The 27111-nt window shown below is 41.8% G+C and overlaps 1 protein-coding gene across 2 annotated transcripts in view; it reads left to right on the forward strand.

The window, feature by feature from the left end:
• LOC145977740 (GTPase-activating Rap/Ran-GAP domain-like protein 3) overlaps positions 1-27111 on the forward strand; it is a 742197-nt gene that overhangs the window by 389917 nt on the left and 325169 nt on the right. For both annotated transcript variants that reach the window (XM_083109991.1, XM_083109992.1), the window contains one exon: positions 18433-18502. In XM_083109991.1, coding sequence (XP_082966117.1) covers positions 18433-18502 — 70 coding nt within the window. The remainder of the gene's footprint in view (positions 1-18432; positions 18503-27111) is intronic.

Here is a 27111-nt window from a genome sequence, read left to right on the forward strand (position 1 = left end):
AAACTGATAAAAGGTGGGCTGTGCCCCCACCCCCCTAAGCTGCCTTAAGTCTAGGTTCGAATCGTGCTTAAGGCATCATTCATCCTCATTGTCGGGTTAACATACTGACTGTGTGTGCGTTTGGGGGCGGATGGGGGGGGGGGTGAATTATAGTTTCTATTGTCAACATTCGTGTATTAGGTATAAAACATTCTTCCTTGGACTAAAAGTGTGCAACATGATCAATAGCTCCTGGGACGAGAGAGGGAGAAAGAGCGAGAGAGAGTGTGGGGAGAGAGAGAGACAGACATATAGAGAATACAGGGAGAGCAGAGATAATAGAGAGAGCGGGCGGAGATCGAGAGAGCTGAGAGAGAGAGACGGAGACATATAGATATACAGAGAGAGCAGAGATAGTAGAGAGAGAGAGAGAGAGAGAGACATAGAGAATACAGGGAGAGCAGAGATTAGAGAGAGAGGGAGAGAGAGAGAGCGGGCGGGGATTGAGAGAACTGAGAGAGAGAGAGAGAGAGAGAGAGAGAGAGAGAGAGAGAGAGAGAGAGAGAGAGAGAGAGAGTGTGTGTGTGCGTATAGAGAGAGAGAGAGAGATAGACACACACACAGAGAGAATACAGGGAGAGCAGACATGATAGAGAGAGAGAGAGAGAGAGAGGGCAGAGATAGAGAGAAGAGAGAGAGAGAGCGGGCGGGGATCGAGAGAACTGAGAGAGAGAGAGAGAGAGAGAGAGAGAGCGGGCGGGGATCTAGAGAACTGGGAGAGAAAGAGAGAGAGAGTGTGTGTGTGGCGAGAGATGGACACACACACATAGAGAATACAGGGAGAGCAGACATGATAGAGAGAGAGAGAGAGGGCAGAGATAGAGAGAAGAGAGGGAGACATATAAAGAATACAGGAAGAGCAGAGATGATAGAGAGTGAAGAAAGGGGACGGATATACAAAGAAAGAGAGAGAGATAGCGCTAAAGGAATAAACCGGACAGAACAGAGACAACACGCATAGAGAAAGAAAGAGAGAGGATGGATGAAGGGAGACAAAGGTAGAGTATGTGGACAGAGCAGAGATGACAGAGAGTGAAGAAGAAAGGCAAAGAAACAAAGACAGAGTATATAGACCGAACAGAGACGAGATAGACGTAGATCGAGAGAGAGCGAGAGCGAGAGAGAGAGAGAGACACGGGAGGAGGAGATAAACAGAACCCTGAAGATTAAGCAAATGGAAGGAACCGGAACATATTTTCCAAATTCATCCGGGAAGGATGGCAGCGGGAAACATCCCTCGGGAATCCGCTTGACTCTAAGACAAATGGCGACTCAACCGCAATAAAGAATACCAGTTGCTGAGCATTTAAAAAATTCATTTCCTTTTCTCTCTCCAACCGTCCCTCGAGGTTAGTAAATTTAAACACAATAAATATAGAAAAGGGCAAAGAAACGTTAGGCTAATGTTGCAAACTGCACTGTCAAGTTACTAGGCTTGTTCCGCTGGAAGAATCCATATGAAATTTGTCTCATAATGAAGTGGGATCTGAGTGGGTTGCGAGCTTCTTCCGCGGCTAGAGACAAGAAACGACTATGGGCAGTGTTCGAAGTGACGAGGGGGTACAGGGGGATGGTATCCACCCCCCAGCTAGCAAAAGTTTCACAAAGCATCCCCTCTAGCTATATCATTGTCACCATATAACCATAGGAACTCGGGCCTCCCCGATAGCGCAGTGATCGTCGCCTTGTGATCAAGGGGTCCCGGGTTCGTTACCCGGTGGAGGCACATGGCACAGTGGTTCGGATCCCACTTTAAACTGTAGGTCTAGTCCCGACTAGCCTTTCTGTGCATAAAGTGGACTTAAAACAACAATTCAATCAATTCGAACCATAGGAACTCCTCCCTCTCCCATCTAACAGTAATGCTAGACCAAACATCCCTCGGGTAACATTTTCCACTTCAAGCACTGGCTGTGGGGTGGGGGACGATTCCAATAACCATCGAGAACATTGACGTTTTGTACAGGGTGTCCGAGAAGTCCCCGTACAAATAGATAATATTACGTAGTACATATTAATTCTATATACGTATATATATATACACACACACACGGGGTGTTTCCGGGCTGATGATACAAACTTTGAGGGATGATGGAGAAGGGCACATGTATCAATTGGAGATAAGGAACCCTGGTCCGAAAACGACTTAGTCGAAAGTTATAAGCGAGAATCGGTGTATGAAGTTGTAATACTTTTATTGCCTGCACAAGTTTCACAGGATGTTACGTGGCCAGATCGGTCACCTGATCTGGCCCACTGGATTTCTTTTGTGGGGTCATGTGAAAAGTCTTGTGTACGAGACACCTGTCGAGACTAAAGAGGATCTCCTGGCAAGAATTCTCGCTGCCTGTGACATTGTTCGAACGACCCCGGGGTTGTTCCAACGGGTACGCCTGAACTTTGTGCGACGATGTCATGCCTGAAGCGAAGCTGGGGACTCCACTTTGAACAACTGTTGTGAATGTAGCAGCTTGTGAAACTTGTGCAGGTAATAAAAGTATTACATCTTCATACACCGATTTTCGCTTACAACTTTCGACTAGGTCGTTTCCGGATCAGGGTTCCTTATCTCAAATTCATGTATGTGCCCTTCTCCATCATCCCTGAAAGTTTGTATCATCAGCCCGGAAACACCCTATATATATATATATATATATATATATATATATATATATATATATATATATATATATATATATATATATATATATAGGCATAGTTTTATAAAAAGTAATATGTATCTATTTTTTTAAAAAATTGTAACATACTTTGGAAGTACATCGTTTTCCCGTGCGTTATTGTCCGTGCACCAACACACACGTCACCACTGTAACAATGTCCGCTCACATCAGTCATGGCGCAACAACTGACATGCGAATTCGAGCGAGCGTTCCATGTGACCTTTAGAGAGCAGGGATGCCAACCACGAGAACGAGATCATTCCCAAACAACCGAATACCAACCAGTTGTCAACACGGTCGCAACAGGATACATGCAAGCAGGGGTACGGGGACTTTCCAGACATACTATATATAAAACATCCCTGCTAGGGTTAAAAATGTACAACCAGAGGCGAGGTGCCGCATCCAAATGGGAAGTTCTTGTCTTCGTCCCCCTTGCTAAGACCATCATGCACAGAGATGACAAGATTGGAAACAGAAATAACGTGAAACCTAGTTGAGTTCCATTGTTACGTCATCTTAGGATCTGCCGCGGTACCTTTGAAAAGTGGTCGCATATCGTTACTGGGAATCGAGTATGTGGACAAGACTTCTATATCTCTCTCTCTCTGTAACGTGTGTCGCGCCAGCCTCCATGGACCTCCAACAAACCGCGATGAATCTAGAACGCTCTGGGCGAGTCGAATCTGTTCCGTCTTCATCCGGAGTCTTGTGTGGAACGATTCTGCATTCGAATGAATATTCATATGTGGGGAACATTAGCAATTCGCATCCACAACCCGCTTTGCAGAGATGGGACCCGTTGGGAGGCTACTTGTTTATAGTTTCACAGTCGCCGAGACTAGAATTCCACGTAATCTCGGTCTGCTCTCGAGCCTCGAAACAAGAGATGGAAAATTTCAGAACGTTCTACTAAAAAAAGAAAAAAGATATGAACAAATTGACAATCCATATGTGTCGCATATTGCCTCAATAGCTATGCAATATTCAGTTTCACTCGGAGCATATTGAACACCGTTGAGAGAATAATATTCAAATCATTGAATATATCATATCCCTATAAATATTAATTGATAGGGGGGAGCTAGTAAGTAAATGTTTCGTACATATTCTGAGCATGAGAATTTTTATGTATCTGTGTTTTTTTTGCAATTTAATCGTAATTTTTTTTCGGGTTTTAAATTGTCTTTGCTGAAGAAATAAACTTTTATCAAAAACACTAGGAATTATTTTGTATATAAATATAATTTGCCCGCTACGACTTTCATATCCAGACAGTAGTGTCGAATCCAGAATTTTAAATCCAGTTGACAAACCCTAGATGCCAGACAGGTGTAGCGAATTCGACTTCATGCACAGACGGTGAACCCAAGATGTCAGATACCGATGGCGAATCGTCGATTTCAAATTCATTTCTTTCAGACTTACGTGGCGATACCTCATAACCTTACATATCTGGGTGTCTCATATTGGTCACGAATTTCAGGATCGGGTTGTGACTTTCCATAGTCGTACAAGCTCGAATGGCGAATTACTTCTGTCTTTCAGGCTCGGGTAGCGAAATCCTTCAGTTTTGCAGACTCGGGTAGCAAATTCCTTAAGTCTTGCAGACTCTGGTGGCGAATTCCTTCAGTCTTGCAGACTCTTGTGCTGAATTCCTTCAGTCTTGCAGACACTTGTGCCGAATTCCTTCAGTCTTGCAGACTCTGGTGGCAAATTCCTTCAGTCTTGCAGACTCTGGTGGCGAATTCCTTCAGTCTTGCACACTCGGGTGGCGAATTCCTTCAGTATTGCAGAGTCTGGTGGCAAATTCCTTCAGTCTTGCAGACTGGTGGCGAATTCCTTCAGTCTTGCACACTCGGGTGGCGAATTCCTTCAGTCTTGCACACTCGGGTGGCGAATTCCTTCAGTCTTGCACACTCGGGTGGCGAATTCCTTCAGTCTTGCGGACTCTGGTGGTAAATTCCTTCAGTCTTGCAGACTCTGGTGGCAAATTCCTTCAGTCTTGCAGACTGGTGGCGAATTCCTTCAGTCTTGCACACTCGGGTGGCGAATTCCTTCAGTCTTGCGGACTCTGGTGGTAAATTCCTTCAGTCTTGCAGACTCTGGTGGCAAATTCCTTCAGTATTGCAGAGTCTGGTGGCGAATTCCTTCAGTCTTGCACACTCGGGTGGCGAATTCCTTCAGTCTTGCAGACTGGTGGCGAATTCCTTCAGTCTTGCACACTCGGGTGGCGAATTCCTTCAGTCTTGCGGACTCTGGTGGTAAATTCCTTCAGTCTTGCAGACTCTGGTGGCAAATTCCTTCAGTCTTGCAGACTGGTGGCGAATTCCTGCAGTCTTGCACACTCGGGTGGCGAATTCCTTCAGTCTTGCGGACTCTGGTGGTAAATTCCTTCAGTCTTGCAGACTCTGGTGGCGAAATTTCTCATGTGTTTCATACTCAATTGGCGAACGTCTTTCAGACTAATCTTTTGTGTGGATTGATTGAATTAGGTTACTTCACGTCGCTTTTCTTACGTTTATGGCTAATCGCGACGACTGTGATAAATGATGATACAATGACATGATGAAGGGACAATCACAAACACATGTAGACGACACAGCACAGTTCCTACTGAGGATTATCCTGGGTGCAGGCCGAGGCGACAGCCTCGTTAGTCTGCAAGAATGCAGGGCGTACTACAAATGAGGTTGATATTTGGGTGCTTAGTCACCCCAACACCCAAAACTTTGTATTCCTTTGTGGAGTGCTATATTCTGCTCATACTGGGTTCCAACAATCCACATTTCGATTCGTCCTCCCATCCCTAGCACAACTGCTCGTGCTTTCAAATTACGTGCTTCCGAGAATTCCTTGCTTTCGTCACAGCCTCGTCACAAAGAAACAACTCGCAGCTGAGCGTCTGCAGAAACAACGAAGAGGTCAATTAGCACTTGCTTCTCGGATCAATTGCTTCGACACGGCTTCTTCAAGCGTGTCGTGCGTTTCAAGTTAGTCACGTGACGTCCAATTGCCTTTGACGTCATAATTAGGTACCCCGTAGGTTCGTTGATTTGGTCTTAATGGGATAAACAGTTGATTTCCTTTTGAATTTACTAACAAGACGGGCTGATCTTGCGTCTCTGACAACAATGATTCTTTTCTCGCTTCTGTAGTTACAAGTCTCTAAGCATTTCCATACCAACAATGAATTGATTGTTATGATCAATACGGAAGTCATTGTTGGCTGTTTCTGCATTTCAAACTTCGAGACGAGAACGACCCTTTGAGAATTAACGAGACTTTGGTGTTATGTCAAAACAATTACCTAAATCAACATATACTTTAGTATATTACTTGTTACGACATGCTGTGTCTGTCTACCTGGTTATTTGTAGACAGGTCATATATATTGCTTATCTTGATTTCAGAATTGATTCATTTCTGGTAAACGTGAGTCTGTCCATCGTGGTTGCATACATTCAGATTAAAATTGTTTAGTGTTCGTAGCATCCAAACTAGGCGTCAAACAGAATAGTTTTTGTATATTCTTTATGAATCGAGAGGAGACAAACTATTCATCTACTGCATTACAGCATTATTAAGATGAATAAAAAAACGGGACCCATTTCTTAGAGATTTTCATTAAAAATTGAGTCTAGAGTAAATTGAAGCAAAGAATCAATATTGTTTTTGTCCTAAAGTGAAAATTTATACCATCCCCTTTTATCTAATTAAAGTATGGCATTAGAAACGAAACTTGAGCACAATCTTGAAGGTGTGGCATGACTTGGCTGTGGTGCCATCTATGTTTTATATGTAACGGTACGACACCGTTCTGACAGTATGAGAGTGCGTAGGTGATCTGCAGGTTTGAACCTCATAATAAGATTCAAATCCACTCGAAGATATAATTTGAACATCCTCTACTGTGAAGACTTCAGTTCATCGGAGATCTAACAGTGTCTCGACGATCGGTTCTGATTCTGAACTGGAATTAAGTAGAAAGTTTCATTTCGAACTGAAATTCCTTTGCTCACATCCATCAGATAGAAACCTGTCTGTAATTTTAGTTCAGGTTTATGACGACTGGAACAGGATTAATTTTCGGAGGGGCTGGAATTGTAAAGGTGGATATTACTAAGCTTCGATCTAGAGAGTTAGCGTTATTCACTATGAAATACTTCGTAATTACCATTTTTGGCCAGTTAAAAGTTGTTGGAAGACCAAAATTGTAATGGGGATTATTTTAAGGTGGATTTTCCCGAGTTATTTACTGCTTTTACTTGAAAATTTTGATTTTCTCGAAATTTCTGTAGGGTCTGTACCCCCATTAGCTCTCCCCCTGCGTACGCCAGTATAGTCCACGCGTTTACTTCGTTAACGTCGAAGAACTGAAGAAAGCCGCCGCAACGAACTTGGGTGGAGATAAATAGCCAATCACACTCAACCTTCAGTCAATGGGTGCAGCTGTTATTCTGCTCGTCTACTCCACGTGGAGTCTCCGTCACATGACTGCGGATACGCTGTTGCCGTACTTTGCAACTTCAATGTGGAGACCGTGGGAAGGTGGTTGTGCGCGGAGGGACAAGGTGGCGTAGAGTAGATGTGTGGCAACACTGTGCGTTGAATGTGATTGTTGCAGCTGGTGGGCGCGCTCCGTGGACTTCAAAGCCAGCCGGTCGTTAACGTAGCTAACGCGTCGACTATAACTGGAACTATTCCGGTATCAGTTCTTCCGTTTCAGTTCTGTTTCAGTCACTATCCCTACTTCGCAGCCCCTAACTTGGACCCCCAGAATTTAGTTCAGTTTGTTTGTATCCTAAACACGAAGAAAGATGAAGCTTTTGAGCGATCGTAATCTTTGTTGATGATACCATCCCAGCATTCACTTGGATTCTATGAGTAAAAAAAGTAAGGGAAAACTCCGTTCAGGGGTGTTTCAACACGCGACCTCCTTAATACGAACCCGTCACGTTAACATACCTTACTCGGTATAATCATTTAACGGATTCAGATTTCAAGCGCTGTGAAACAGGTGCTTGTTCCCAGAGTAAAAGTTTAATAGGGACGACATGCCTTCTTTGAGTGACGTCATGACCTTTCAGTTGTCAGGCCTTTGTCGTGCAAGGAATAAAAGATTAATCTGCCTCCCTGTGCGCTGTTCCTAGCATGGGCTATTTTTAACTCCCATGGTTCCTCTGTGGTTCTGCAACCCTACAATACACGCGCATCTTGTGTAAACAATTCTAGTAGGGTGGGGTTAACGAGGAGGACATTTTTGCGCAGGCAAGGTGCACGACGTAAGCATGTGAAGGTTTGTTTCGAGATTGGATCTTAAACAAAAGGCCTCGGAGAAGAAAAACATGAAAGAATTCCCGTTCGCGTGTTTATACATAGCCTCCAGTAGTGCGTTGACATTACAATGAGGAAATAACAACCCTTCGCCTATTTATAGGACGCGGAAAAATTAGAATGTACCAGAACTGTGGAAAATGTGGACAGATGGCGAATGAAAGCTTTGTCCCAAGGTTCTGTCTAAATCGGTAAGCAAAGAAAAATATAGATGGAGCTATTCTTAGGGAGAATTCTGGTTCGACGTAATGTGCACGAGGGCCCTTGGAAAACTTTACAATTTATATCACGAAAAGAGTGATAGTTGCTCAGGTATCAGTTATTGTCTAATGTCTTAACTACCGCTGTTTTTGAAAGAGAAAGTATACAGTGTGTACATAAAGTCCGGTACCACTTATAGAGGATTTCGTTCGAGCGCCATATAGTTCGCACGGACGACGCTAGATAGCGTACGGAATTGAGAGCTTCTTTGCTCGTGGTAGTGGGTCCTCAAATAAGGATCGTGAAGTGAAAGATGCAGTGAAATTGAAACTTTAGTGAACATCTCTATGTTAAAATGTAGTTTAGCCTATCTTACCAACACGGTGATACGTATATGAAAACGATATTGATGATTGTGGGCTGAAACTGCCAGGACGGATATTTTACGTATGTGTGTCCACGATTATTGTCACATTAAAATGACCCTCGAGTGCGAGAGACTCGAACGAACTCGTACGAGCGAGCGAAAGTGGTCCCATGCAGTACTTTAGTTCACGGTAATTCGATCTGTCCTGCGCGGATTGGATATGTTTTCCCGATGGATATTGTATCCCTCCGCCATCCTTATCCTTCCTGGATGAATTGGGAAATAATATGTTCCGTTTCCTTCCATTTGCTTAATATTTTGGGTTCTTTGTTTATTTCCTGCTTCCGTCTCTCTCTCTCCATTTCTCTTCTCTTTTTCTGTTTTTTTTTTTTCGAAGTCAGGACTTTTCATGTCCAGCATATTGTTTATTGAACTGGGATGTGTGTTGTTTACATAGTAAATGTGTACAGGAACATTGATAATTACAATTACATTAGTGTTTCCTGCTACTGTCGCAGGAGACAGGTCGTGGGTATGTGCCCAACATATACAACTAACTACAAACAATACATACAAGATATACAAGGATTAATCATGATAATTTACACGAAATTTGAATACAAGCACAGATGCACATATTATACATTTGTTAAAAACCATATGAAGAGATTACTTAGGTTCCCTAGAATCTGAGTGTGATTCACTTTGTCATGGTCGTGGAAGAGGTACCTTACGCCGTCGGGGACGGAGTGTCCCGATGGAGTTTATCAGTGGATTGGTGTGGGCTCGAACCTTGGCCCATATGCGTTGTTTGGCGATTTGGAGCGTCTCCTCTATCATTGGATATTGCAGATCATCATGAATCTGGGTGATACGGGTGTCCATGGGGTAGGACCCAATCATGCGTAGCGCTCTGTTCTGCACAATCTGTATCTTTTTGTGATGGGTCTGTGCCATCTGGGTCCATACCGGACTGGCATAAAGTAGAATAGGACGAACCATCGAAGTAAACACATGGAGGCGTGTGGCAAAAGGAAGAGTGTGCGCACGTAGCAATGGAGATAGGTAGCCAAGACGCATGCGTGCGCGCTTGCAGGCCGCATCTGTGTGGGGTCCAAATTTCAGTCGTCTGTCCAGGAGGACACCCAGATATTTCACTTGGTCACGATGAGGCACTAAGCGTCTGAAGAGGGTGACTCGAGCTCGTTCTGGTACGGGGCCCAAGCCGAATACCGTAACAAAACTCTTCTCTGGGTTTATCCTGATCTTCCATTTTGTGGCCCATTTCTCAAAACGGGTGGTGTACTTCTTCAGTTTGTCTTCGCGGTTTTCGAGACGTTTGTCCCAGACAAATACTGCCGTATCATCGGCATACGTGGCCAGCATGCCTGTTTCAGGTGTTGGAATGTCAGCTGCATAGAGTGCAAACAGAAGAGGGGAAAGCACTGCACCTTGCGGAACGCCGGCCAGAATGGGGCGTGAAGACGACTGGTGGCCGTTAATAGTGGTAACAAAACTTCTCCCGAAGAGGAAACTGGACAAGATCTGACAGTATGTGGTCGGAATGTGCATTCGGTGGAGTTTGTACAAAAGCCCGTGGAGCCACATACTGTCAAAGGCCTTTTGCACGTCCATGAAGAGTCCTAATACTTTTTGTCTGCGGTCGAGTTTGACCGCCACTGTATCTACCACACGTAACAATTGTTCCGTTGTACCGTGTTGTAACCGGAAGCCAAATTGGTGGTCAGGTATCAAGTGATGAAGGTCACAAAAGTGTGCCAGTCTGGTTCGAAGAACTCGTTCGAACGTCTACCCCACATGGGTCAGGAGGCTGATTGGTCTATAGTTGTTGAGTTCTTGCGGGTTCTTGCCCGGTTTGGGAATGGCGATTACCTTTGCTAGTTTCCAGTCTCGGGTGCATCTATTATTTTAAGCTTTAAGAGGTAAAAAATGTCAACAGCTGTTTAAAAATATTTCTTTTTAGGGCAAATACTAAAACTTATTGACCTATAATACCTACTTGTAACGGAGAAAAACAATATTCTAAAATTGTTTGTGCATTTATTTGTATTACTGTTACATACGTGTAGCACACGTTACTATAAAATGAGGTACAGCTACTACTGCCATCTGTTAAAATTATCTGGTACTACAATGTAGCAACTAAATTGAATGATATGGTTTTCTGGTATGCACTACATTCTTACGCGGAAGAATCCCGCACGGCGCCTTTGCGACAACCAATAAGAGAAGCACGAGAAGTAACGAAAATTCCCGAACACCTCGGCTTAAAACACGAACACAGTATAGTCGCGAAGTGTTCTGTAGAAAATAGGTGGTGTGTTTCCTTTCAACAAGTATGTTTTTTACATTGACTTCGTTTCTACAGAGGACACAGAATAGAGATGAACACCGATATGTGAAAGCCCAAGGAGAACAAAGATGATTTTTAACAAAGTATTTCCTGCTGGTTATTAACCTCGTGACGAAATTCCTTGCGCCGCTTTCATCCTCGAAGTTACTTCTCGCCGCGCATAATCCTTTCGATTAACAGACCGCAAGCTAACCGTGAAATGATTTTTGGTGAGTTTCCAGACTCGTCTCGTTGGTTCGCACAAGCGATATCACACTCCTTTCGCGGAAAAGTAAAGAAAGCTGCAGTCAAAATCCGATAGAAGTCGCTTCTAGCCAATCCTCTTATCCGAGCAGCCCTTTCATGTTGAAAATGGAAATTTCTCTCTGAAGTAAATTAAGTTTTCCCCCCTTCGCGTCTTTATCCTTCACACTTTCGACAACGGGTGGACGGAATTCTGTTGAATATCATAAAAAGAATGAAGGAGACGGATGTTAAAAGAAAACACACGGCCTATTTTGTACAGGACACTTCGCGACTATACTCTGTTCGTGTTTTAAGCAAAGGTGTTCGGGAATTTTCGTTACTTCTCGTGCTTCTCCGATCAGCTGCCGCTTAATTCTGTCATCTCCAACTCAATTAAATGGTAGTATCTCGGTTACTTTCATACAAAATCTCGTATTTTATATGTCAGACTAAAGCTTATTCAATATTCTTTAAAATCAATCCAATCGTGTGTCTATTTTAAAAAAAATAATTTTAACTAAAGTGCATTTATGTTAAGATTTTCAACATCCGAAATTTTATTTTTAGTTGATTGAGTTCCGTTATTTAGCGTTAATTTTCCTCCACTTCTGGCTAATCGCGGCCATGACGATGAGTGGTATGATGAAATTTATAAAGGGACACTCGCCGGGATTTGAACCCAGGATCCTGGCGGTCGTAGCGCACTGTGCTAGCCACTCTGCTACGGAGGTAGGCCCGAAATTTGGGAAATGAGAATAAAGGTATGACTTTTTCAAAATTTGTGTCATATCTTGGTGGAGGCATATAGCGATTCGGATACCACTTTAAACTGTAGGCAAATGTGGCAAAGACCCGAATAGCCAATCAGTGAATAAAGTGGATTTAAAAAAAGACTACAAAAAGAAACTAAAACTCATATCTCTGCAGCTTAAGACGTTACTGTATTAGGGCAAACAATTGTGTCATATATTTAGATAGTCAGCAAAAAGTAAATTGTAAGCTGAACTTTAACCCTGTTGCAAATAATAAATAATAGGCCTCACAATAATGGTAGCTACTTTGTTCAAGCCTAAGGTGGTAAAAGCTGCCGGAGCGTGAGACGAGAGGCAGGTAAGGTCCTTCTCCTAATTACGTCCATATCGATTCAGTCGTGAAGAGTATAAAACCCATTTATGGTACATGTTCATTCTTGCCACTCTTCTCGAGTGCAACCTCTCGTACATCATACTTTAGGCCAAGCGAGTAAAGACATTCGGAAGATGAATGATGAATAGCTACGCCACTAAAGAGACGATTCAGGGTTTCTGGTTCGATCCCGACGCAACAATAAGTTTGCGTTACGGTACACCCAACGGCGAAAGAAACAGTATATTCCTTTCCCGGATTCTCTGGAGTAAGAGAACGCGAACGCGTTCTGTGCGCATGTTGAAGGGTGTGCGCCTCGTCCAATGAACGCGCGGAGGGGAGGGGCATCCACGGGAGGGGGCTCATTCGCGGTCCAGTAGTTCCGTAGTAAACATGTCAGCTCGCAAGTCTAGGGGAACTCTGCATTCAGGAGAGCGCCTCATAGTGTTGAATGTGTTCGAGAACAACTTGTTTGAAAAGTTTAAAACACATGTCTTTGTTTTTTTTACAAATGTTTAAAACAAAGTGTTTGAAACATGTTTTTCAGACTTGTTTAAAACACATTTTGATACATGTTTCATAGTTTGTGGTTATTTGCATGTTTTTTTGAAAATGTATGTTTAAATTTGTTTTAATTTTTTTCTGTTCTTCGTAGCATTAAAAGACAAATAAACGTGCAATATTATTTGTTATTTGTGTAAAACAATACACTGGCCATTGTTAAGAATAAAATAAGAAATTGGCAGCAGAAAGCGTTTTGCTTTACGACCGTTACACCGCTCAGCACTTCGTTGCTTTCATCCCGCACCCTTCCCCACCTAGTCTGGCCCCGCCCACAAGCATTCCCCTCTGCGCGTCGCTACTCCAGAGAATCCGGAAAAGCAGTATAGGCGAATTGTCCACCATCATTTTCATTCGGCCTGATTCAAACCAACATAGTTTCATTCCTTAAAACAACACAGGATGTAGAATAAAGAGGTAATGAAAATAGCGGTGGACAATTGTCTTAGCATTATCTTTGCCGTTGACTGTACGTTTGCACAGATGAGAGCTTTACCTTCATCACACTTACCTGTATTGAAGCATAAATCTGGTAAGACAGGTAACGTTACAGATTTCTGCTGAAATGTAATAAATGGGTGTATTCACCGTATCTGTCTTATGTGTCACATTCCTTTTACCCTGCTATTTCTTGATAGATTTTCGAGAGCATAAATCAAGTTATTTTACATTTTGGGGGAGACGTGTAGGTCACTGAGATTGGAAGGAGGGGTATTATGGCACAGTGCTGAAAGAAAGCGTGTTGCCAACCGCTCGATCAATCATTTTTCACGCCCACACCTTCTGGAGGTTCGACGCCCTGGAAGGAGAAATATTACGGCGATTTCCGTTTTATAAAGGACGTCATTTAAAGGCAACACGCTAAAGGCTATGGAAACCGTGGGGAAGCGAATGCTGACGAAAATAGTAGTTCAAATTTTCACCACCAGGTGGAAATGTGGCGCTCCTAGTATAGAGTATAAAATGATATAAAGAGTTATTGGGTTAGAGATTTAAGGTTGACAAAGTTACTAATTGGGTGTGGTAGGAAGTTTATAAGCCTGTGTTAGTTGTTATTTATAACTATTAATAGTTCTTCATCACCATGCAGTTGTAAAGAGCTAGTAAGAAGTATGGAGATTAGTAAATACGAGACGAATAAAGGGGGGGTGGAAGATGTTGTCTTACTAGGATCGCAGAAGTTAAAGAGACTCGCAAAGAACCGGGTTGAGATTCGAACGCGGGACCCCTGGCTCGTAGCGCGCCGTGCTAACCACTCTGCCACTGAAGCTTGTCCAACGACAGAAACAGATTTCCTCTTCACAAAAAAATCGAAGTTTATTTTCAGTGACGCTGGCAACCATGCCCATTCTTGTAACGGGCTGATCTTCATCCACTCCATTGACGTTATCTCGAAGGCAATTACACAGTTCATTGTTGCAATGACAATTTTTTTTTTCAGAAGAAATTGTGTGGGGGCTGAAAAGGAGATTGCATTGTAGCATTAGACCCACGGCGGATGACGTCATTAATCTGAGTCAAAGTCTAGACTCGGCGGAAGAAGAATTGATTCCTCCTCCATTTACCTCCCAATGAAAGTGCAGCCCATGACGTCACTGGTGTGGCGATGGAGGTAAAGGGTGAAGACGCGAAACGGCGTCTGTTCAGCCACAACCCTAGTGTGGGATGATTGATGACGTTATTGATCAACCCTCCTTGTCGGAGCTTTAACTCGAATAACTAAACTTCGACCCTCAGTTCGATTAATTTCGTAGGTTCTTGACCCTCTTTGCTTGATCTGCGGCCAATGAATGCGGTTTTAATCTCAACACTGTCTCAGTCGCACGTATCCGAATATATTTTTTCACTTGTAAGTTTTCTGATTTCTATGATGCCTTCGAATATTAGTGTTCGTTGTACACGCTGCTTTGTACTTCACCAGCTGGTACTCCGATTGGTTGCTAGGGCTGAGAACCTAACCCGAAAATTTTCATTCTAGATTAATGGAGGTGCAGCTTTTTTAGTGGTGCATTCTGCTCCTACGACTAAGCCCATTGTACACCACAGTGTCTCAAGTTTAATTAGCAAATCTCTCTCACCTCTCTCTCTCTCTCTCTGTGTGTGTGTGTCCCTCTCTTTCTATTTTTCTTTCCATCCTCTGTCTTCCTCTGTCTTTCTCTATCTCCATCTCGGTCGTTGTCTTTCTTTCCATCTTTCTGCCCCTCTCTCTTTCTCTGTCTCTGTCTCTGTCTCTCTCTCTCTCTCTCTCTCTCTCTCTCTCTCTCTCTCTCTCTCTGTCTATTTTCCCTTTCTATCCCTCTCTTTCTCTTTCCTTCTTCATCCATCTCTGTCGATTTTCCCTTTCTGTCTCTCTCTCTCTCTCTCTCTCTCTCTCTGTCGATTTTCCCTTTCTGTCTCTCTCTCTCTGTCTCTCTCTCTCTCTCTCTGTCTCAGTCGTTGTCTTTCTCTTCATCTTTCTGCCTCTCTTTCTTTCCCTGTCTCTCTCTCTTCCCACTCTCTCCCTCTCTCTCTCCCTCTCTCTCTCTCTCTCTCTCTCTCTCTCCATCTCTGTCTATTTTTCAGTTTCTGTCTCTTTCTCAGTCTCCACCTCTCTTTTTCCCGTCTCTTGTCTTTCTCTCTGTATCTTCTCCGTGTGTGTCTCCCCCATTCTCTCTCTCTCTCTGTTTCTTCCTCTGTCTCTCTCCCCTCCGTCTCTGCCGATCTCCCTCTCTGTTTCTCTTTCCACTGTATCTCTCTCTCTCTGTTTCCCTCAATCTCTCTGTCTTCCTTCATCTCTGTCTGTCTTTTTTTTTGTTTCTGTCTGTCCCCCTGTCTGATTCTCTCTATCTTTCTTCCTCCTTCCCTCTCTTGCTCACTCTCCTATTCCCCGTAACAGTGTGAAGATCAAATGACTATTCTACGAGGATGAGACGCAGCCAAATCTTTGACAGTGATCCAATGGCCCACAACACGAGAAAATTTAGGACTGTTCTCTTTGAAACTCTGTTGCTCGCCCTCTCTGGCCATTCCCACTCTGTCACCTCTCGCTTTCCCTATCGCTCTCCCTCTCTTTGCCTCTCACACGCATAACTCTTCTCTTTTTCACTCCCTCCTTTCCACACTCTATCACTCCTCTCCCTTCTGTCTCTCTCAACTAGCACACTGAAATGAGGCGACTCTCTACTAACCTGTATGCGTTCCACACCGCCCCCTTCCCTCGCCCGTGTCGTCGTTTCCAACCCGATCTCTCTAAGTGCCTGCTTTATTTCCATTTCAAATTCTCCCCGAGCGGGAGTCTGACGATTTACTACCTGGAGATACGGGTCTTACAATGGACGAAGGAGACAAACTTTTCTCTACCCTCCATCTCGCGACCTTCTTTTTTTGTCGGTGTTGAAGGAGAAAAGAAAGAGCTTCATTACATTGTCATCTGGAGACATTTTTTTCAGTCTTTTTCAGTCTGGGTCATTATTCAACGCCCCCTCCCCACCTCAAATCCTTTCCATCGGTAAAGGTCTTTTGTCATCCAGCATATAACATTGGCCCTAATTCTTTCAACTTCGTTTTTTTTATAAACGTCTAACACTTGCAACATTGGTTGTTGACAAGAATAAATATATCTACTTGAAACTTTATCTTTAAAACTCAAGAATGAATAAATAAAGACTTTTGAAGTTAATAAAGTTTTCACATAAATCAGTTCAGAAATTGTTCCAGATAAAAATATGAGGTTTATTTGCTATGCAGAGACCAACAAATACTTTAACTTATGTCTACTTTATCGTACAGTATTTCATTCTCCAAGAGAGTAGATTTCATTCCTCTTTGAGTGTTTCTCGGCTAAAAGGAAAGGGTTGCCAGTGTCACTGAACTTTCTGGAAAGTGTTGATATATCAAAAATGTTAAAATATTAAAAGTTCATATATGCATCGTTAATATCAGTGTAAAACAAGATATTATGTGAAAATTGGTCCCTTCTAGAAACGTACACACATTTTTGTAACACCTACAACGTGTTACCTTGATTCAAGTAAATAGTTTCTAAATCATCCATAATATATTTCCATATCCATCCTTAAATCCTTAAACCTTCATCGCCACACCGGGCTTCGTGTGACCCCAGTCAATTTCTTTACTGGTAAACCTTTTAATATAGCATATTAGCCCATGTATGCTTCTTGCTGTGGTAGACGTAGACCTCAGTGTATGACCGCGGTAATGTTACTGTCAAGTGTTTGTGGGTTAATTTTATGCACAGTTATTCATTTTCTAATTCGAATTCTCACTTATTCTGAGCAAATGCAGAATAAAACCATCCGAGATTATAATTCATGTGCATCACACAATTAAAATACAAAATCTTTAAGTCGTTTCCCAAACGTAGTCACCACTTTGGGATCCTGCAGCTTTTGTTTTTCTCATGTTGTTCCTTGTTAACTTGAAAGATGTTATATTGTGTCTGTCAAGAAACGAGCATTAAGCTGGTACAAATTTATTTGCTGTAAAAATGTCATGTAAGAATGATGTAAAAACACACACAAAATGGAGTCCATAAGACGCCAGTGTACTTACCATGTGATAATTTATATAGTGTGGTTACACAGATTTAATTAGGGGAGGATTTGCCACTAAGCTTTTCTAGGACCGCACAAACATGACACACCCGAAGAGGCAGTAGGGACAAAGACCATCGACTATTAAAATTCCAATATTTGGATGATATAAAAGTGAATCAAAATGTCAAGTCCTTTTACTTGCTTCTTTCATGAAAAAAGATAGAAGAAAGGAGTTCCTTGCGTTTAAATAACATCTTACGTCATAACCCTATTTTCAGCCAGTGTGGAAGCAATTTAAGGTGAGCGTATCTCTTCTTAAATCTAAACGTATTGTTTTATCAAAGTTTAATGAATAATGTTTAATCAGCTGTGTCTATAGTTTAAAGTTTACAAGTGTTATTAATACAGAACATGGAATCACTGGAAGTGAAATACCATGAGAACAAAGCTTCTAGTAATGTCAGCAGGGCCACAAAGCAAAGGGGCCCAAACTTTATAAATTCTCCCCTTGGGTTAATTGCCAATTCTCATAATGCATCTGAATAATTCTTCTCTACCTTTTATACGCAATTCAACCAGTCCTGATTTCAGAAAAAAAACATAATTTTACACCTGTTCTTAATAAGAAAACCCATAATGACGTAAGTCCAATTTATCAAATTTACAGAAAAGAGGAAATAATGTATTCTTAAAAGTAATTCTGACTCTTAAAAGGAGTCAGTGCATTGGAGATATGTTTGTGACTCCACCTTACTGTAAAGGATTAGAAGTGGAGATATATCGACCTGACTCCAAAATATCCCGTCAGGGAAGTTACATTAAAGAAAAGCGAAAACCGCCTTTTTGGAGTAACGTTCCTCTGGTTGTCAGACGACGAAGTGTCGTATAAAAACATAAATACGTTAGTCGTTAGCATCAGTAGCATTATGTGTAACGGATATATTTTATGGCAGTTGCTTTGAATATGCATTTATTTCTTTCTTTCAGTTCCTCGTCCAGTGATCTCATCTCAAGAAGAGGGGTTTTCAGCCGACGCCACTACGGTTCTGTGGAGCTGGTGAGTCATCTCCTTTACTTCCGTTTCCAAACTTTACTACAAACTCGAAGTAACTTAAATTGAGGAATTTTAAAATGAATTTTTGGCACGGTGATTTAAGCAATATCAGTTTAGTCATAAAGGGGAGAGAAAATGCCGGCACATACGAATATAGGGAAATTGAATCTTCTAACTGAAAATTCAACCATGATTTTTTAACACATTCACTTAAACATAGTTAGTGTAGTGTTACGTACATAGATTGTGTAAGAATTTATTGGATTCAAGAATTCAGACAGTGAAAGCCGGTATTTGAAATTTATTTATTTGCTTTTATTTTATGGAAAATACTAAACAGATTTTTGTAGTGTGATTCGCGAGTTGATATTCGACAGTTCACAACAAAGAAATCTTCTCCATCTGTTAGGCATTAAAGTAATTGATAATAGACAAATAAAATTATGTGAATTGCTATCTAGCTCCAAAGAAGAGTGTCTCATAACTTTAGGAATTAATATAGCAGATATTTCTTTGAAATGTAACTCATGTCTTTTCGACATGGCAGAATTGGCTTCACAATGGACAATTTTCACAAGGTGGAAGAGCCAGGTTTAATAAATAGCCACATGTGCTTTGCATTGAATGCTTTCAAAGCAGTAACATATTTCCCTAGATACTGCTACATAGGCTCACTGACTTCGGATATCAGTTTGAATTAACAATAGCGCATTGGTTCATTAATCGAAATGTTCTTTTCGATCAAAAACTTCCTATGTTCTAACAACCGCACAGTTGGAGCATGAGGATAATCTGGTATAAGCTATACATTAAATGCCTCTGAGGTCACAAGATGTCGTACTTTGTTACTTCCAAAAATTTCACATAAACTAGTTATTTAATTTACACTATTATTACCCGCCTCCCTAACACTTTTTCTTTGATTAAATCCTTATTTATTCATGTGTTTTCAGCCATTCAGGTACACAACAGTTACATTTTTACTATTTTAATATACTTTTCTTTGTTGCAACTTAATGTATTTATTATATAATTGAATATAGTCACCTGTAACGCAGTAGTTAAGCATATTCAAAGACTTGTCATTAACTGCGACTATCCACAAAGTAACACATGAACTGAATCAAATCAAAAGTTAATTATACAGGGTGTCTCAAAAGTAATAGCGCAAACTGACACAGGTGAAGGTACACGATAATAGAAGCAAAAAAATCTTAGTAAACATGGATCTGCAAACGAGCCGTTTTCGAGATAATCGCGAATGTGTGATTACAATCCGCCACTCACTTCATTGTTTGTAAACGTCATCCTAGTTGGTAAAATGCTAATAATGTGTGCGAATGTGTGGTTACAAGCCGTCAGTGATTGCATTTTGTAAACACCGAGTGCTTTACTCCTTGCGCGATCCGAGGTTTGCTCTTTGTTTACAAAACAACATTTCCGAGAGTTGTTTGGCAAAATTGAATATAACTGTTTTTTTAGAAATTTTGAAAACCTGAAAATTAATAATTGTGTTTAGAACCTTTTTGCCTGCACCCTACTAGAATTTCATAACGATGGACAACCCGTTTTTTATTTACATAATTTCAAAGATAGCGATCGTTTGCAAAACTAAAAACTCGAAATAAAATGGCTGGCATAGATTAACGCAGAATTGAATAAGCTAAATTGTGACGTAACTCTTATTTTTGTAGGTCTATTGGTTAATTTTTAATTGGAGTCTAAAATCGAGTATCTATAATTTTTAATCCCATAGTAGTAACAGCGTGATCTCCTTGGACGAGATAAAAAAGGGGTGAAAATCCAGCAACGTGATTCTGCCGGAAACAATGGTTTCGTAAAGCTTGCGGGATATGCCGGGAAATGGAATAAATCCTTTTACACACACAATAAAACATCGAAGAGATCACGTGAGCTGTATCAACACCAATCTTACCTTTAAGCAAAGCAATGTTTTGTGTTCCGTCTCTCGTTTGGGGAACTGCTTTCCTCGGTTGCGTAGTTGTAACGTGGTGGTCTTGTAATCAAGAGGTCCCGGTTTCGATACCCAGTGAAGGCACATAGTGGTTCGGATTTCACTTTAAACTGTAGGTACCGCCCCGATTAGCCTAGCTGTGCGTAGATTCGTTTGAGGAACATGATTGCTGATTGCTAGATTTTCTTTTGCCGATGTGATAATTTGATTGATTGAATTAGGTCATTTTACGTCGTTTCTCTTGCACTTTTGGCTAATCGCGACGATGAGTGATGATATGATGAAGTTGATCAAGGTACACTCACAAAGGACACCCATGCCCAGTCACGGAGGTCGGGTAGTACTAATTATAAAAATCTGAATATGTACGTATATGTATGTACTCTTCAAGTTGGTTTGTCATTGTGCTCATCATAAGAACTAACTAACTCTCTCGCCTTCTTAAACTCGAAGGTTCAAGGCTGCAGCAACACAGGCCTTCCATCTGTCCCTATCCTGAGCAAGATCTATATACTCTTCCATCCCTACAGATTTCCTTTAGGTCCATCTCAACGTTGTCCCTCCATCTTCGTCTTGGCCTTCCTGCAGGTCTCTTACCATCAGGTTTCCCAACAAGAATCCTGTAAACTCCTCTTTTCTCTCCTATTCGTGCCACGTGGCCTGCCCATCTAAGTCTTCTTGATTTAATCATTCTAATAATATCTGGACATGAATACAAATGATGTAGTTCTAAATTATGTAACCTTCTCCACTCACCTGTCTCCTCACCCCTTTTAGGTCCAAAGATTTTCCTAAGGATCTAATTTTCAAATACCCTCAATTTGTGTTCCTCTTTCAATGTAAGGCACCAAGTTTCACACCCATATAATACTACAGGCAAAATTATTGTTTTGTATATTTTAACTTTTAGTTTCTTAGATATTAAACGAGAAGACAAAAGTTTATGAAGAGAGAAGTAACATGCATTTCCTGAATTAAGCCTACTTTTTATTTCCTCTTTAATATCATTTTCACTTGTTAATATTACTCCTAAGTATTTGAATTTGGAAACTGGTTCAAATGAGTTGTTATGAATAATTAGACACTTGGTTTCGGCCTGTAAGCATATATTTAGTTTTCTCTTTGTTAACTTGCAAACCTATCTCTTTAGCAGTTTTGAAAAATACTTTAGCATTATTCTTAATTGTATTTATATCATCCCCTAATAAGTCTACATCATCTGCACATGCTAAGAACTGAGTCATACCATTAAATTTAAATTCTTCTTTAGTTTCTTTTACCTTCCCAACAGCATATTCTAAGGCAATCATCATAAGAACAACTCAAAATATATGGTATGTGGTATGGCCATAAAGGATCGCCTATAAAAATGTTCCTGCGCGGCGACCAATGCGTATCGCCAGGAAAAAAGCACTGTATATGTATAGCTACAGGGTTATGTATGTATACATGTGTGTGTGTGTTTCGGTTATAAAGACATCGCACCTATCATTTCAAATTCTGCACCCGATAAGCACTCCTAGATTTTAAATACTGGGGCCTTCACGTTGGATACAATGGAAGTCGTTCTAACCTTATACTGACAAGAATGTTCCAGTCAAGAAAGTCAAGTAAAAGTCTAGAAATCGTGCTTGTGGGCAAGAATCTTTACTATTTATTTTACAGTATAGTGAATTTGCATTGATGAAATTTAATATTTGGAAATCTAAAATTGTGTTGGTGTTAATTGATTGATTTGATATTTTGGGTCCACTTTATGCACAGTAAGGCTAATCGGGACTCGACCTACAGTTTAAAGTGGGATATCCGAACCACTATGTGCCTCCACCGGGTATCGAACCCGGGATCCCTTGATTACAAGGCGACGCCATCGGGGAGGCCCTGCATTGTTGTTAAGATTTGTTCACTGTGTTTCCTAAGAATTGCATTCTTATACGCGTGAAGTTTTGTTAAAAATATTAAATAAAGTAATGTGGCCGTTCCCCATCCAGGATTAAGTCTGAATCATTAATTTTTACATGCGTTAATAATTAGAGCAAGACTAAATCTCTTGTTAAAGTACCTAGGTAGTGTTTTAGTTTTCATCTTGTGGTATGTGTTTTTCATTGGATAAAAGTATGTATTTTCTTAATTGCCACCTGTAACTAAGTAGGGGACAATTAAATTTTTAAGAAAAAGGAAAAAAAGAAGTCATGAAAAAGTCAAGATTACACCCTGCTCGTCCAAGCCCGGAGTATGCTTAAGAATGTTCATTCAGCAGCGTAAAGTAGATTCAGTTTCGAGAGATTTTATTGGCTGCCCGAAGGCATGTCTCATCCAACCACGGTGCTGACGTATCATTGGTCCTCGTGACCCTGAGTTGAGAGGTCGTTGAGGAATTAGAATGGACTCGTCCAGAGCGTGCTCTATCGTGTTCATAATAGAACGCAATCATGCTTCACGATTCTTTCAGAGAGAGGGTAGCTCTTAATTCTCGCAATGTAGGTATATGTTCTCCTCCGGAAACACAAGAGCCTCTTGATGTTTAAGGAAGGGAAAGATTATGACGAGAAGCGTTCTCTCATTGTATGTGGTTGAAATGTCTGAAAGGAAGCTGCCCTGCGGTTTTCAGAATCTTCAATCTCTCTCTTATTTTTCCCTGTATTTCGGCATGATGTAAATGGTTGAGTTTGAATGTTGAACTGAGCCGCTTTTGGGAGGAGTACATTGTATAACTTTACCAAGTGTTTGTGTTTTCTCGCTTGGCCGAAAATGGCGCCAAAACTGAGTCGCTTTTGGGAAGGTTATGTTGTAGCACTTTACGACGCAAAGTTCAGTGTGATCAGGAATTAGAGTAAGAGCAAGGATTGTGACGTTAAGTTTGACTTTCATCAAGAATGTCATTGGCAAGTATAAGAATTGCATGGCCCCAGCGTTCAGTTCTCCAACAAAGGGGACGAGAACACGGCCATGCACACAAGCCACCACCAGTATGCAGGCGCAAGGTGAGGCTAACAGTTTCCAAAGACATATTTAGACGATTCGCCATCTGTCTTTGGGTCGGGGGATTGGCCAATCTGCGAAGTTTCGGCTGCATACTGGTGGTGGCTTGTGTGCATGGCCGTGTTCTAGGGATGGCCAGATCCGGATCCTGGCGGATCCGAAATCCGGATCCGTTTTGTTATCCCACATGAGCGCTTCTTTGGAAAGTAAGAATGTGTTTATAACATATAATATACATACATACATACATACATACATACATACATACATATATATATATACACACACACACACACACACACATTCTAAGGAAAAAGAAAGTATTTTCAACACAATGAAAGCTCCAAGCAACGGGGTAGGGATGCACACGCGCGCGCACACACACACACTATGCCGATTTCCATGAAACTTGGCAGGTGTATAGAGGGGTCCAAAGGAAGAAATACGTGTTTTTGTGTTTCAGCTAAAAAAAACTGTTTTAGGGGGCAAAACCCCCTCAAATGTCAAGATGAGGAGAAATTGAAGTGGGGATCTGACCCCGAAACCACGTAAATATGGCATAGGAAGAAACAGGGGGCATAGGGCCCCTATATACACCTACCAAATTTCATCAAATTACGACGCAAAGTTCAGTGTGATCAGGAAGTAGTGTAAGAGCAACGATTGTGACGTTAAGTTTGACTTTCATCAAGAATGTCATTGGCAAGTATAAGGATTCCATGGCCCCATCGTTCAGTTCTCCAACAAAGAGAACACGGTAGGGATGACCAAACGGATCCGGATCCGAAAATCCGGATCAGGATCCGAGAGTTTGGTATCACAATCCCATTGGATCCGTTTAGCCATCCCTACCGTGTTCTCGACTACACTACTTCCTGATCACACTGAACTTTGCGTCGTAAATGGCTACAGTTTTGGCGGCATTTTCGGCCAAGCGAGAAAACACAAACACTTGGAAAAGTTATACAACGTACTCCTCCCAAAAGCGGCTCAGTTTGGGCGGGATTTTCGGCCCAGTGAGAAAACACAACCACATTCTCACAGCTCGCGCACTACAATGACAAACGTGTCCGACCAAGGTCGGGTGAGTTCATTCTGAGTGCAGGGGGAAGGAATCGGGTTTGGTCAAATATACGCTGAACAGCCTCTGTATAAGCAGTTAATGGCTTCAAATATTAATAGTAATAATAATAAAAGCAATTTCTCCTCAAGAGTTTCCGGATTCGAATTCCAGCGGAGACACATTGCACATGGCTCGGATTCCACTTTCAACCGTAGGTCCAATCACGATTAGTCTGCCTATTCGATGAAGTATTGGTAACGTAATCGCCTTGTGATTAAAGGTCGTGGGTCCGATATCCAGTAGAGTCACATAGTGGTTCGGGTCTCAGTTTAAACTGTAGGTCCATTCCCGATTAGTCTGTCTACCCGATGGCGTAGTGGTAACGTATACCCTGTTCCAGCTAACTGTGGAGCAGGGCCGCGCATATCGGCAGAGAAGAAGGGAAATCGAGTGGGCAGAGCCTGAGCGAAGCAGGGAAATCCGGTCGCTCCCCCCCCTCCCCCCACCATTACACAATTCCGCTCCTCTCACTGTTCATTGGTGGAGCTGTCTCGCGTCACTACTTGCGCAGAGACTTGTTCTCGTTCGCCTGGTCTACAGTTAGCTGGTACAGGGTATAGTCGTCTTGCGTTCAAGAGGTCCCTACTTCGTTACCAGGTGCAGGCACATAGTGGTTCGGATCCCACTTTAAACTGTAGGTTCAATCTCAATTAGCCTTCCTCCCCGATTGCGTAGGGGTAACGTCGTCGCCTTGTGATTAATGAGTCCGGATTCGATACCCGGTGTATGCATATAGTGTTTTGTAGTTCGAGTACAGATTATACTATCTGTGCATAAAGTGAACTTAAAAGACAAGAACATGTCAATATTCGCCTGAGAGACAGAAGGCGCTAACCACTAACCTAACTCGCTCGGTAAGCATCTTGGGCTGTTAATGGTCGCTTGGAAATTGGGGCGGCGTCGATTGGGGTGACAGTCTCCATCGACGAACACTGTCAATTCCGAGACGTCTTTCGAACATCCATTAGTCAGGGGGTGGGGGTGGCACTGTTTAAAGACATGTTCCTAGCAGGGTGTTCAGGGGGTCGAGACAACGTGCCGAGATTCTGTCCTCGGCTTCCGTAACGAAGTTTTGCTTAAGATTCAATTAAGGAGAGCGGTTCGCGCGCTACTTCGACTTAAATTTCGTCACCTTTTCGTTATCTGTCCTTCGCCCCATCTCGGTAATGTACCCTGGTTGCAAATTGCATTTGCCCCCCTTGTCCCCCCCCCACCGGTCAGAGACTTTCCAAAGTGTCTGCCGCAGACACCTTACCGAATGAAGACAAGTGTCTAATTGAGAAACTGTCTAGCAAGATGGGTACGTTACCCTTCCCTCCCCGTTTTCTATAATGGAAATTCGATTGTTGCAAACAGATTGATGCGTTTCTAAATTGTTACTGCGAACGACAAGAGCTTTCTGATGGGATGATGAGATTACATTTTTTTCCCGGAAAATTAATTTTTTCAGGCTAAACCCCCTCCAGGCTAAATAGAAAATTAATTTTTGAAAGCAATTAGAAATTCCCGTGTCTACGCACTGCCTTGATACGTGCTGATATCTTAAGCTACCCGCTCCTACGCGCAAAAATTTGAGCATCATTGATTTTTCGCAAATGAAATTGCTTGTTAATTATCTAAAGCCAATTTTGCAGAGGTAATTAGCCCCCAAAAAATGTTTGGCTTGAGTTTATCTTGGTGATATCACCAGAGAATTTCGTCTTCGTGGGTTCAAAGGTGGACTTAATTTCATCACAAGATTTTTCTCTCTCATCTATCTCCTCTTCCTCATCTTCTTTTTCTCCCTCTGTTTCTTGCTTTTTCTTTCACCACTTTTCTTTCCCATTTTTCCATTCTACTCCTGTCTTCCTGTCTCCTTTTCCCTTCTGTTTCCTCTTTTGCCCTCATTTCCTTGTTTTCTCTCTCCCATTCTCTTTTTCTCCTATTTTCCTCTTATCCTTCTTTCCCTCTCTGGTCTCTGTTTATCTCTCTCTCCCTTTCTTTTTATCTTCTCTCTTACATTCCCTCTTGTCTTTTCTACTCTATTTCTCTCTTCCTTTCCCACTTCATTCTGGTTTTCTCTTTTCCTTCTTTCCCTCTCTTGTCTTTGTTTATCTTTCTTCCTTTCTTTTTCTCTTCTCCCTTACATTCCCTCTCGTCTTTTCTGCTCTATTTTCCTCTTTCTCACTTTCTTCTGTTTTCCTCTTTTCCATCCCTCTCTTCTCTACTCTGTTTCTCTCCATTTCCCTTCATCTTCTCTTTCCTTTCCCTCTTTATCTTTTCTGCTGTATCTCTCTCTCTTCCTTTGTCATTTTCTTCTGTTTTCCTCTATCTTTCTCTCTTCTCTATTCTGATTTTTGTCTCGTATTTTTCCTCTTGTCTTGTCTGCTCTATTTTTATCTTTTTCTTTTGTTTTCTCATTCTTCCCTTCCCTTGTGGGCTCTGCTTTTGGCTTTCCCTTTCTCTTTTAACTCCTTTCCTTCTGTAGTGGAAGATGTGTAGGTAGGGCCTCACAGATACACAATATTTGCCATTTTGCGGAGATTATGTGGT

The sequence above is a fragment of the Lepisma saccharinum genome, chromosome 23 (genome assembly GCF_977018435.1).
Source record: "Lepisma saccharinum chromosome 23, izLepSacc3.1, whole genome shotgun sequence".
In the NCBI taxonomy this organism is placed as follows: domain Eukaryota; kingdom Metazoa; phylum Arthropoda; class Insecta; order Zygentoma; family Lepismatidae; genus Lepisma; species Lepisma saccharinum.